The sequence below is a fragment of the Bidens hawaiensis genome, unplaced genomic scaffold, assembly GCF_021521415.1.
Source record: "Bidens hawaiensis isolate Kalapana, Puna unplaced genomic scaffold, B.hawaiensis_p1.1 tig00016869_1, whole genome shotgun sequence".
NCBI lineage: Eukaryota > Viridiplantae > Streptophyta > Magnoliopsida > Asterales > Asteraceae > Bidens > Bidens hawaiensis.
The window spans coordinates 282,703-296,795 of NW_027492559.1; the positions used below are offsets into that span (position 1 = coordinate 282,703).

At 35.5% G+C, this 14,093-nt stretch overlaps 1 protein-coding gene and 1 pseudogene across 2 annotated transcripts; one reads left to right on the forward strand and one right to left on the reverse strand.

The window, feature by feature from the left end:
• The first annotated feature begins 314 nt into the window (after positions 1–314).
• LOC143552436 (small ribosomal subunit protein eS12 pseudogene) lies at positions 315–1,203 on the forward strand (annotated as a pseudogene). The gene is made up of 3 exons (XR_013138655.1): positions 315–620; positions 948–1,013; positions 1,102–1,203. The product of XR_013138655.1 is annotated as a small ribosomal subunit protein eS12 pseudogene (transcript).
• A 10,949-nt stretch (positions 1,204–12,152) lies between these two features.
• On the reverse strand, positions 12,153–13,315 carry LOC143552427 (sister chromatid cohesion protein PDS5 homolog E-like). Its single transcript, XM_077042655.1, has 3 exons — positions 12,958–13,315; positions 12,698–12,885; positions 12,153–12,325 (listed from the first exon to the last, which is right to left on the reverse strand). The coding sequence occupies exons 1-3, from the start codon at positions 13,111–13,113 to the stop codon at positions 12,181–12,183; spliced, it is 489 nt and encodes a 162-aa protein (XP_076898770.1). The 5' UTR covers positions 13,114–13,315; the 3' UTR covers positions 12,153–12,180.
• Positions 13,316–14,093: the final 778 nt, after the last annotated feature.

Genomic DNA, 14,093 nt, shown 5'->3' on the forward strand with positions numbered 1-14,093 from the left:
CATTTGTTATGTTTTTCCAATCAACTCTCTTCTTTGAAGATCTTACTAGTCTTTTTAACACTTTAACCAGGAACAAATACCCAAATTGAAATAAATGGGTTTGTTTGTAAACTGGTTTACAATGCTATCACGATTAATAAATAACTCAAGTTCAAGTTGACCTGTAGAATTAGAATTAGAACTAAAGAAATATAAATTTTAAAGTTTCAACCACTTAACTCATTTACAACACATTTAACTCGTTGACTAATCTGTTTGATCTGTTTAAAGAAATTATATCGCACGGTTCATATTCAACTTCTGTAATCTAATAAATGATTTGGTCTTGCAGTGAAGATGGTGTTGTTCCAGTTGAGGCACCTGCTCCGGCTCTTGGTGAGCCTATGGACATCATGACAGCTTTGCAGCTTGTTTTAAGAAAATCACTTGCTCATGGTGGTCTTATTCGTGGTCTTCACGAGGCTGCAAAAGTCATTGAGAAACATGCTGCTCTGCTTTGTGTGTTAGCTGAAGATTGTAACCAGCCTGATTATCAAAAGTTGGTCAGAGCTCTTTGTGCTGACCATAACGTGAGTTTGGTAACCGTCCCCAGTGCAAAGACTCTTGGCGAGTGGGCTGGTGTAAGTTTCTTGTCTTAGAATTCTCTTATAATTATCATTTAATCAAACCTGTTTGAGTTATAGTTTGTTGTTAAACTTATTAGCATCCAAGTAGTCCCTTCATAAACACAATTATCATTATACATTGCATTATTAAATAAAGTTGAACTGATTTTATTATGGTGTAGTTTTTGAAGTCTTATTTAACATGTTAAATTTATTGCCGTTAAAGTATATCAGATTTATTATTCCTATCACTGGTGGTTTATAGGATTCTTTCTAATGTTGATATAAAATATGCAATAAAAATAGAAGTTTTGACGGTTTCATTGACATGTAATACTACAGTTGTGCAAGATTGACTCGGAAGGGAAGGCAAGGAAGGTTGTGGGTTGCTCATGCCTTGTCGTGAAGGTATTGCTAACTTTCGAAATCGTAAAAGTATATACTTGTTTATTGTACATAATTTTATTATTAATTTAAATTTTGTTAAATCTTGCAGGATTATGGCGAGGAAAGTGAAGGGCTTCACATTGTTCAGGAGTATGTGAAATCTCACTAGATAATATATGTTATATGCTAGTAGTTCATCAATGTGTTTTTTTGAACTTTTGTACGACGGATCTGTTTTAGTAATTGTTTTTGAGTGAAGACTCGTTAGATTTTTGATTATTCAAGTTTTTGTTGTACTCCTTTTGTGTCGTTGTTTTCATGAACATGGTTAAAGTACCATTAAGCATTATTCCTTGTCAAGTATATTTTTGGGTCGGAGTTTTTGTGTCAATTCCATTAACCATACATTTAAAATCACATGAGAAATAAAAAAAAAATAAAAATAAAAATGACCGCTTTACCCTTGATTTAATGGCCAAAATAGACGGAGTTTGCGAAAATTATGAAAATGACATTATTTGGAAACGTCAGGTGTTTAGTTGCAAAACATAACCTCAGGTATGAAAATGACATTTAACTCTTAATTTATTTTTCTTGATAAACAAACTTGAGTTTATATATTTAGCTGTATATTGAACAACATGATGGAAAACACTAGGGATCTTAGAATGGGGAAGTGAGAATTTAGTTGAGAGCATGTCACACCCTACACTGACGAGGCTAAATGTGACTAATTGATATCAAACTTAATAGCAGAAACACAAATGATAGAATTTAAGCACAACCTATCATTCTTATACCGATAGGCAAAGTGAACTAACAGTTCAAACCTTGAAAGATATGCTTAGAGCCTGTAATTGAGTTTGGAGGTAGATGGGATAACCATATTCCTTTAATAGAATTTTTCTATAGTTATAGTTATCACACGAGCATATAAGCTGCACAATTCGAAGAATTTTATGGAATAAAGTATAGAACACCGGTGTGTTATTAGGGCTGGTAATCATTCAAGAAACAATTGACAAGGTAATGCAGATAAAAGATTGATTAAAAGCTGCACAAGACCGTTAAAAAAGTTATACCGAAAGCCAATAGGTGAAGAAAACATTTGGAATTTCAAGTTAGGGGACCGTGTAATGTTGAAAGATCACCTTGAAAAAATGTATTGCGATTTGAAAAGAAAGGTAAATTCTAAATATGCTTGACCATTTGAAATAGTTTTCCAAGGTTGAGTCAGTGGTGTGTTAAAAAAAGCCCGAATTAAAGAGTATTCATAATACATTCAACATGTAATAGTGTAAAACATAAGAAAATGTTTACCTGACGCATAGTTGTACTAATAAAAAATTACCATACACAATTTGATGTAATGACAAATGTGGTTTACTTTTAAAATGATTAAAATAATTATCAGAGGTTCAATCCTCACTAAGAATGGTTAGTAAATAATATATTTAATTATTCAAAAATAAGTTGTTCTAATAAATGACACATATCAATGAAAAATAACGCGTCAACGACGCCTTGCATGTAGATCTTGTCATAATTTTCTTTTAACTATCTATTTAATATAATTTCAAAGACATTCAATTTTTAATTACTTTTTAGTGACTAATTTGGATCACTTACGGGCTACATACTTACTTGATCATCTCCATTTCACTCTCAGAAGGAAATCAACCAATAGGTGAGAAAACACCATGGCCCAACTTGATGTATGCATGTGGGTATGTATGTATGTATGCATGTACAGATGTATGTGTGCATGCATGTACGCATGTATGACCAGTGACGAAGCTTGGGCGAGTTCGCCTGGGCCAGACTCAAAATGTATTATAAAAATCAATGTTTTGAAACCCGGACCGGACCGGTCGGTCCGACCGGCACCCGCTACTAATACCGGTTCGGTCCATGTATTTAGCCCGTTTTCAAACAAACCGGCCGGGTTTGACGGTCGACGGCGGACCGGACCCGATGACCCGCCGGTTGAACCGGTAAAATGCTTTTGTTTTTACTTTTTAATAAAAGAAAAATTAAAAACCATGTTAGTCGCACTCTGCCTCGTTTCAATCTCACCTTGTCGCTTGCCGGACCAAATCAGCCTTGATTCTGGCTGGATTCAATGTAATTCCGGTAAGAATGAATGCAATTTTTCCGGCCATTTAAACCATTTTAGACTTTGTAAATGAATTGTGATGAAGATCTGACAAAGATGTGTGATAAACTATGATTATGTTGATTGAGGCAGCTGAGTGGCGGTGGCTATGAAGTATCTAATTAGGGTTTGAAGTTTTTAGAGTAGGGAAGAGGAGAGAACGTGAGTTTATATATTTAGGTTATTTACCCAATTTTTTTTATTAAGTTACACTTTCCCTCCTGAAAGTTTTAGTTTTATAAAAGTTAACCTTAAACCTATGCTAATGTGTGTAGTTTTATGTTCTTGTTTTTAAGTTTTTTTTTACAAAAGGATTGTTAAATATGTCTACTTAAAAAAAACTACATGTCAATATTTTTAAGACTAAAATTGTGATGAATGTTTTGGATTTTTGATTATAATGTATGTTTTTTTAGTTTCATGAAAGTTGGTTAATATATATATATATATTATTTTTGACGTCATCCGGGTCAAACACCGGTCCGCCCTCCCGGGTCGGTCCGACCTTTGACCCGGTAAGGCGTCCTGGTCGACGTCCGGGTCGGGTCTGAAAACATTGATAAAAATAAAAAACTAGGGGGGGGGACTCAAATTTTTGGTATAAAACGGGTAAATTTACACTATGTATACAAATTTTTGGATGAAAAAACGGTCAATATACAATACCGTGCAAAATAACCGGGGGGGGGGGGGGGGGGGGCCCGACCCTAAGGAAGCTTCGTCCCTGTATGTGACTATATTTATCTCTATGTATGTATGCATGCATGTAAGTATGTATGCATGCATGTATGTATGTATGTATGTATGTATGCCTGTTTGAATGTATGTATGTATGACTATTTGTATATGTATGTATGTATGCACACATATATGGATGTATGTATGCATGCATGACTTATGTATGTATGTATTTATGTACGTATGTATACATGTATGACTGTATGTATATGTATGTATGTATGTGTGTGTATGTATGCATGTGTGTATGTATGTATTTAATTGACAAGATGTTTAATGCGATTTTATTGTGCCATGCACTTGATTAGACGTGATCATTCAAATTAACGCGTATACGTAAAAGATTTAATTTAATTGACAAGATGTTCATTTATGATAAAACCAAAAAATGTAAACCGACGTTTTTAACATAATGAACCGTTATACACGTTAGATATTACCAACGGTGTTATCACAACCGGTATAATTATTGTAAAAAAATAACGAAAATTTGATAACAACCGTTGTGTTCTAGTTATGTATGTATGTATGTATGTATGTGTGTAATTATTATAGTTTCTAAACAAACCGGTTAGCAGTATAATTGGTGAAAAAAGAACAGTTACCAAGCGTATTGTTTGCAATATTGAACGGTTTTATGGACGTCCTACAAATAAATAATGGGCTTTTGTCAATAACCGTTATAAAATCACTACATTTCACTAGTTTATTTTCCCGCGTTTTGTGAAGCTGAATCGCCAATTCTTCTACAATGAATTCTTTATCCAACTTCAAACACTTCTCATCGCTGTTTCACACAAACAAAAACCCTAACACCCCTGTTTCAAGACGATGGCATATGACGGCTCTCGACACATTTTTCCGTTCACTCATAATTTGCGAAAGAGAACCAAAGCCACATGAGAATTTGAGGACTTCAAAAATATGACTAAGTTGCTGAGACTGAGTCCTATCGCCTATTCCTTAAATGATCAAGTCGATGTATATTGACGATAGATACAACAATTTTGGGATTCTGTTGTGACTGAAACCTATACAGTAAATGGTCATTTAGAACGAGAAATTAATGGTGTGATAAATGGGTCAGAAATCGTTGTGGGTCAAGCGGAAATTTGTGCTGCTCTACGGATAGATGATGCTCAAGCTAGAGAGTTTTTCTCTCAAGATGACGTTTGCTAAACTTTTCGGGAGATGGGGTATACTGGATATTTGCACCATAACAAGGTGAATAAAAACACCTATATGAAGAATGATAATTTTTTTATACACAACTTTGTGTTTTCACATAAGAGTAGTGAATGAGAGTTTGTGCCACAAGTGCAACAAATAGTTCAGGCTATTGTGAAACAACAACCCTACAACTACTCCAAGCATCTTCTGCGAGATATGTGTGACAACATTGAACAGGAACGAGAGATACTTCTATATCCCAGTATCATCATGAGAATCATTTTGTCACAAGTGCCATTGCTAGGATTGCTGGATAATCAAGGGAGAATTGAAATGATTAATCAAAATCATGATTTTATGGCAAATTTTCTTTCTATTAAACCTGCCTTAAGTTTAAATACACATTTCTCCATCGCTCTACTAGAACTGCTAGATGATTTGGACTAATATTATTTGTCTACTCTGTATGTTTTTTTACTTGAAAATATTCTGCCTTTATTAATATTATTATCGGTTATAATTATGTCAATTTGTTTATAATATATATACGTGTTTTTAGATAGTTTTTAGTGATTGTTACAATCTAAGTGAACAAACAATATTAGATACGATACTTGAGAGACCATTTGACTAAAGTCAAAACACAACATTGTTCAATGCGTTTAATTATTTTATTAATTGGTCATATACAACATAATAATTCAACATAATAATATCATATACATGCTTTTAGATAGCTGTTCAGTCCGCGATTACGCCCACGGTTAGTGTATGCGGCTTGCGGGGCGGGTGATGGTTGTGGGGCAGCTTGTGGTTGAAGACCTAGTTGAGCAAGAGGTTGTTGAAGGGCTTGAATTGTTGAAGATGAGGTTTCCTGGTTACGATTACTTGTGACAGTCGTAAAGGTCTGAACAAGTGAGACATCAGGGGTTGATTTCGTAATCTTAAAGTCATGATCGGATAGAAAACCATGTAGTTCACTAAATGCGGTTGGGAATTGGCGAGTAAGAAGAGTTGTCTTCATGCCATTATACTCTTCCCGAATACCAGATATTACAAGCATGACAAGGTCCTTCTCCTTCATTAGTTCACCAATATTGGCTAGGACATCAGAATACTCTTGGGCTCGAGCAAGATAGATGGATGGCGTTCGTCTTCGGTCATCTGAATTTTCAACAGCTGCGTTTTGAGGGTGTATTCCCTTGAGGAAGTATGCAGGGCATAAGCACACTCAAGGGACATCTAAAGATCGTAGGATGTAGTGCCTTGAACATGTCGGAAGGAGGTTTCGGAGATGGTGGATAGAAGAAGCATCCTAACATGAGCATCGTTGGAGACTTAGATGGGGTAATTCACTAATTTGGATTGGATTGCGGTGTTGGTGTAGCGCCCTCTTTTCCAGAGGAGGCTGCTAGAGTAAGGATTTCTGGTGGACAGGGGATTGTCCCATCAATATAACCGAACAAATTGTTGGTAAGAAGGAAGGGTTGGATCATTGCCTTCCAATACCCATAGTCTGTGCTTGTGAGAGAGAATCCAAATATGTGGGAATTGTGAGCAGTTTTGTCTGTTGTAGAAAAGGCAGCAATGAGGGCCATTGTTTGGCCGGAAGTTGTGTTTGATCAGATCTAGCTCTGATACCAAGATAAACTTGGTAATGATCAGTTGTATCGATTAAGGGAAAAAACAAATTAGATATCATATTTACACATAGAACCCTCTAATAGTTAATATAGAGATTGTCTAATTTACTCTAGTAATCGATGTAAGGCCCCGTTACCGGTAGCCCTACTTTAGCGTCGGATTTACTCATAAACACAGTTCTACAAATCAGAGTTTATTAAAACTTTCGCGGAATATAAAACTTTAACCGTTTATTACAAAACATTTGATCTTTTATTTAAAACCAACTTTAAAACATCATATTTAAAACATCATTTCTTCTATCTTCATATGCCAGCCGTTTAATCCATGCCATGTGTCATCCTCATGCCTTCTCAATAAACATATATACCTGTGTTACCTGCGTGCATACTAAAAGTCAGCTACGCTGAGTGAGTTCTAGTTAATCAAGCAACTTACCATACAACCATTACACGTATTACGTAAGTATCCGAAGACACATAGTCCACTGTCTAGCCTGCTCACCTTACCACTTAACTATCACTTACACCTTAGCCACTTCATGCCACTTAATAACAAAGACACATGGAGGCTGAAAAATCGAACCGGAATTGAAAATGGCTGAAAAATCGAACTGGTACCGGAACCAGAACCTACTATTGTAATGTGGTTTGGTCGTTTTTTTTATCAAATGGGTTGTGCAAACTTTGCAAATTGCAAAACATGTTTATGTAATTGCATGTCTTTTTTCACAACAAAAATTAATTTAGATTACAACATGAACATATCTAGATTAAAAACATATTGTTGAAATTAAATAAATCATAGTGGCAATATATTAAAGCAAGATCATATTATTACATATTACATTACGATGAAAGCTTGAATCAAAACCGGTGTTGTAAAACTCTCTAAGCTTGAGCTTCGTGTATTACACGGATAATTGATGAAAATTATAGCGATTAGTATTAAGTGGAAAGCAATCAAAATCCAAGACGTTAGAGATTTCAAGGGTGCTTGGCTAAATTTGATCAAGTGAGTTTTCATGACAAATCCCATATTTATGAATTATTTCATTTTTAGGTGAATACATGCATATCGATACTTACCAAGTTTGAAAAATTTTAAGTGCATCTTGTTTAAAATAATCACGTGTTAATCATTTGGTTCTTTAACTCAGGACATATATACATGTAATCAGTACATTTATTATATTGATAAAACTACATCCTAGCGTAAAATGCTGTGTAATTCTATTAGGTTGAGGGGTGTGGGGGGCTCTAATGGGGGCGCGAGTGGGGGCTCCAGCCAATAATATTATGACGTGTGGCAGAGAGAGAAACTGGATAAGGGGGGTGTTGGAGCCCCCGGTGTAGCCCCTGGCCCTGGTGTGGAGGGGCTCCAGCAGGGGCTCCAGCGGATTTTTTTTTTATTTTTTTATAAATATATTCAAAAAACGTATTATTAAAAAAACTCATAAATTATTTAAAAAAACACACATTAATAAAAAAACACATTAATATCTAAAAATAAAATAAAAATAAAAGTACTAAAAAAAACATTATTCTTATTCTTCGGCTTGGTCTTCTTCGATCAACCTCTTTCGGATACGTTCCTTTTGATTTTCCATTAGCATTTGATCGACCGGATTTAGGTTACTGAAGTCTCTAGTAAGGAAGTCCAAATCTCTCATTCGACTTTTTTCCTTTTTGTCATTAGAGACCACATCCATGGTTTTGTTGAATTTATTGAGGGATTCAACAAGATTGGCGATGTTTACAGCTTCCCCCTCAGCCGGTTTTTTCCCCTTGGCGTCCCGTCCCAATGGCCGCCTCCTCGGCGGTGAAGACGTTTCCTCCCCCGCAATGTTTAGGTCGAATCCAACGCGGCAATCCGACCCGATTGAAGTGCTATACGCTCCGGACGAACTTGTTTTAGTCCGTTTCGGCCGTACTTCCGCATCAACGTCCGGCGCCACCAGCTCAACCCACTTGGAACACCTTTTCAACCTCTGCCACAACTTTACATCGTCCCACGTCTTCACCGTCCCATACCTCCGCAAACACTCCTGCTTCCACTCTTCGACAGTGAAATTGTAACCGTCAAATCATCACTGCCACTTGGTCTCATACGACCGCTGTTCCTGTTGAAAAGATTAGTAAACAAGCCGACAAATTTTCTTATTTCGGACCACCGACCCGAAATCATATCGGGGTTCCGCTCTGTACTCCCAACGAGCGTATAGAACGTCTCCCTAACCTTTGTCCAAAAAATCTTGCTCTTTTGGTAGTCGGCTGCAAAATGAATAAATAAATTTGTAAGTCATTTAACTTTTTTATTTAACTTTTTTATTAAAAATCATTTTTAAAAACGTTAAAACAATTACCGCAACGCCGATCCTCAGAAATGACTATCCAAGCCCGACACAAGGCTTCCTTCTCATCCGATGACCACGGAGTGGTTTTTCGTTTCGTCCTCGGAGTCGAAGCCGGTCCCGACCCGTCCGTTGCAACTTGTTTTTTCCGGTGGGCGCGTCTTCTTTGTCCCGTAGCTTCACCGTGTGATTCTTGTGTCTCCGGAACAACAAAGTTAGGAGACGGTTGTATGTTGGATGGTTGAAAGCCGGATGATTGTTGCGGCTCCGAATAAAACATCGGTTGGTGCGGTGACGACCATAAATCGTCGTCAATATAATCTGAATCTAGGTTTGGGTACCAATTTCCAGCCATGTTTTTAAAAAAAAGTTTGGAAGATGGGTTGATTTTGGGTTTTTTTTTGAAGTTGTGGTAATTGTTTTATGTGAAATGGGTTATATATAGGAAGAAAAAACTTTTTTTTTTATTAAATAAGAGCCCAACGGCTCATTTTTAAGCTCCAACGGCTCTTTCACGTTTTCGCCATATTCGTCCCGCGAACCACCTTGCACCTGCTTTGTTTTTCGTGCCCGCGCCCCTCTCGCGCCCCGGTGGTGTGGTGCTCGCGCCTGGGGGCGCGAGCGGAGGGGCTCTCGCGCCCCCGTTAAAGCCCCACACCCCTCAGCCTTACTGGTGGCAATTACATGGGGCGTTAGTGAACCAGACATAAAAAGTATATATGTTAGCATGTATGTACTTTTGCGGGAATAAGAATTGATTTGTAAGCATGTTTCGATAGTAATTTACGTGATGATACACTAAATTGATTTATGATTTATAATTCATAAATTCACTAAATTTATGTTAACACAAATATTTGGAGTATGTATCCTGGTAATTAATATTGGGGAGGTCATAATGAATACTTGTAGGAGACTTGTATAAAAATAAAAGTTTGTTGAAGACGATTTATTTTATTTCTGGTTTGTACTAAAGTCTAAAAACTTTCTTGTAATGAATCCCTATTATATTTTACAATAGTACACACTTTATGAATCAAAGAAAAATATATTCAATATAAACCTTAGTACTAAAGAATAACTCGATCTTTTATTGTATCAAACATTAATATATATTAAAAAGGAGATTAAGTTCACCTTACAAAACTACTATTCAATTTACTATTTATTATTTTAATATTTTTATAACCAATAAACCACTAACCATAATTCCATTAAAAAAAAGTTCTTATTTTCTTTATTTTACTTTTTTTTCAACTAATTTAATCTTCAACAACTTATATTTTTAAACACTAAACTTAGGCAAATGTTGATTTTACATGTTTTATTTGTCAGTTAAACGATTTTCTTAAACTTTGTTTTCATATTTTTTATAGTTTGTCTTTATAATGACCGAAACTTTTTTCATGAATTAAAAATATCTCATTGTCGCACAGTTTTATATATGCGTTTCAATGTTTGATACTTCGCCTTTAAAATATTTTTTTGGCTTACTAACATATGCTTACGAATTTGTGTTGGTACCGTTGATACTAACCAAATTTGTGTAGGTTCGCAGCTGTAACATGCCGGTTTTTTTAGTTCTACATATGATAATTCATTGTATTTTAGAATTGACGTGTTTGTTTCTTTGTTTAGTTTCATAGTCATAACTTGATACACACTGACTTCGTCGACTTGCAACGAGTTTATGGTTTAACGTTTTTACTTATGTTTTTTTTGTTCAGTTTAACGGTCCCGCCGCGAAGCGCGGGTTCTTAAATCCTAGTTTAGTATAAAATAATAAATTATACGTTAACACAGTCAAGTTTGATATCAATCGGTCACGTTTAGCCCATCTGAACGGGGTGCGACAGAGCATCCACACTGAAATTAAAACCTTCTAAAGATAGAAGTATCAAAATTTTAGTATCAACATGATTACCCTCTAAACGAATTTTCTAAAAAGACCCTTAAAACATGTTAAAGAGTAGTTTTTATATAACTATTCAACTGCCCGAGTTTAGACATAAAACCAGAGTTGTTTTATACTTCGTAATCAACTAATCAAGTAACCATTTTAAGATTTTTCAAGACAAATAAAGCAAAAATAAAAAAGTTTAAATTTAAATTGAAGGGTCACACTTTCAGAATCTTGTGATCTTTAACTAACTAATCTCAAGTTATGAAGTTATATAATAGGAAAACCTGTATATTAAACGTAACCCTCATCTTAATTAGATTATATATACCCATGACTCTACTTTGGCTTTACATTCCAAGGCCTTGTCATCTAGATCCTTTTCAGCAATCTTGAGCTCCTCCACCAACATTTCAGCCCGCCAGACCTCTTTTCGTGCAGCCTCCACCTCTGCATTCATCTCTTTTAAACCCGTTTGCGCCGCTCTTTCAATCAAAAGGATGCCTTTTGCTGTTTTCTTCACCAAATTTGACCTTTCCAAAAACCCCGTCTTTTCATAAATGGCTTTTAAGTCAGCCCGAAGCCACGCCACGTCAATCTTGACCGCCTCTGCATCTGACACCTTATGCTCTCTGTCTTCCATTTTCTCAAGAACTTCACTTGTTTGAACTAGTTTGACAACCTCACAAACAACCTCAAGGATTGGTGATCTCATAGAAGATGATGTAAAAATACAGTTCGCTGCAATGTCCCCGTGTTTCTTGAAAACTGCTTCAAGAATATGTGCAACGCTTTGCTTCACTTCATATCCTTGGACACAAACTTTGCCACCTTTAGAAGATGTAACCTGAAAATGTTCGTTTGAAAATAAGATTATCTTTTTTCTTATCATACTTAAAACATTAACCAACTCGCCCGGTTTAGAATAGCTTTTAGAAGCAAATAGGATTACCTGTTTTCTCAAAGGACTGTTGTCCCTTTTGCGCTTTCCCTTTGCTTCTCTTACAGAATTTGGTGGATCATAAAAGAAAGGTTGGCAACACGTTGGCTACTTGGCTTGGTCTCTACACACTCGGCTTTTATAATGTGAGTTTCTGGGCAGTGTGGTTCAAACCGAGCAGCAAAGTTCATGAGCTTTTCCCCAGGTTTCGAACAATTATATGAAGCAATCTGCAAGAGGAATAAATACTTGGTATATAAAGGACTTAAATGATAATAATATTAATAACTAATGGAACATAGGCATCACCTGATTTGTGTTTCTTAAAAATGTAACTAGACAGTCTACAAGTTCAAGTTTCAGTTCTACACTTTCATTTATGATCCTGGCCATAATTTTCTCCATCTCGAGTTTAATTGCAGCGGGATTGGAGCTTAAAAGAATAAAAAAGTAACTCATTTGAGTTTTGAAGTTTTCAACATTAATAGCAGAAATAAAGCACGGAATGTACACGAAGCGAGCGTTCAGCGAATCCATATATTTGTTTACTTTAAATGCCAGATATTGTTAAATAATCTATGGTATTTAGATTTTAATTTTAGATAAACTGTTTGTTTTTATTTTACTTTTAAGTTGTGTCCGTTTGTGTTAATTTATGTCCATTTAGAATATTAACAAATGAACATAAACGAGCACGAACAAGAAAACATGTCCAACAAGTGTTTGTGTTCGCTTGCTTGTTTACAGGCCAATCTGAAGTGCAAACAGAACAATTGTAACTGCTAAAAAAGATCAGATTTGTTACCCATAAACCATTAAGAACTGTTTGAATAACCGAAGTTTTAATCCAGCTCCATCTAACTGCAGGTCCAACATCAGTAAAGATAAATCGAACTTGTTGAATATCTCAAGAACTCTGCCCATTTCCGTATAGCTTCTACCTGATGCATACGACAACTTCTCAAGTGTGACTACAACCATTTCAAAGCAAGCCTGCACACCAACAACAAATGGACTAAGGAACATCATATTCTAAATATTTAGCTTATGATTCATATATAATACCTTCAACTGTTGATCATCATAAGGAGTATGAGGTGCACAAATCCTTAAGATCTCACAAAAGCAACATGAAAGTGAGATATTGACATCCAGATTAGGATGTGTCACCAGTTCCTGAGCAACCGATGCCTTGATTACTGGACGCAGTGCATTTTTCATCGATCCGGACGGCTGTTGTTCCACTTCAGACAGAATTTTCTTCAATTTCTATTACAATTACACAAAATTCAGTTAACATATCATTAATGTTATATACCGATCGATCATAAGTTAATGATTTGAACTTTCAAATAAGGTAATCAATCGAAATGAGTAGTGTAGCATACGATATGAGATAAACGAGTCGTTTCGTGTTCTATTTCTGAAGCTCGAGCCTGTCTAATGAGTTTTTATTCAAGCTCGAGACCAGCTCGTGCTCGAATCGTTTATTAATTATTACTTTTATTTACTTATATATTTCAATCATAATTTACATAAATATCATAATATAAATTATTTACTTATTTTTATCATTACTTTTCATATACTGATAACTATTTATAAAGACATATTATATAGTATGCTAAATAAAAATTATATAAATAATATGCTCGTTTAGGCTCACGAGCCTCGAGCTATATATCTCGAGTATCTGACTACTAGGTTGGCTCATCTGCACCCCAAATATAAAGAAATTAGGGCAAAATCACTATGAAGAAGTTAAAACCTAGCTAAGCAAAAGAACCATTAATATCATTTTGAATCTATACTAAAGCATAATATAATATGGAGAAGAAAACCCTAGGTAGGTAGGTAGGTAGGTAGGTAAGTAGGTAGGTAGGCTTACTGAAAGAAGTATGCGAATAATATTAATATCAGTATCCTGATCCCTTAAAGATGGCAGATGTAATAGCAGCAGCTTCTTCCCGGCGTCCATCAACTCCATTTTCAGCTCATAATTAAGTGGTGATGATGAACCAGCTGACAACAACATTTTATAACTTTAGGTTACTCCTGAAAACCTTCTGAGTTTTATATATATGGACGATTTTATGCCACCTTTGCAGAATATTTCCATATATATATATATATGGAGTCGTTTCACTTTTACATTATCTTTTTACTTTTCCATAAATAAAGCCAGTTAAAACTTTAGTTAC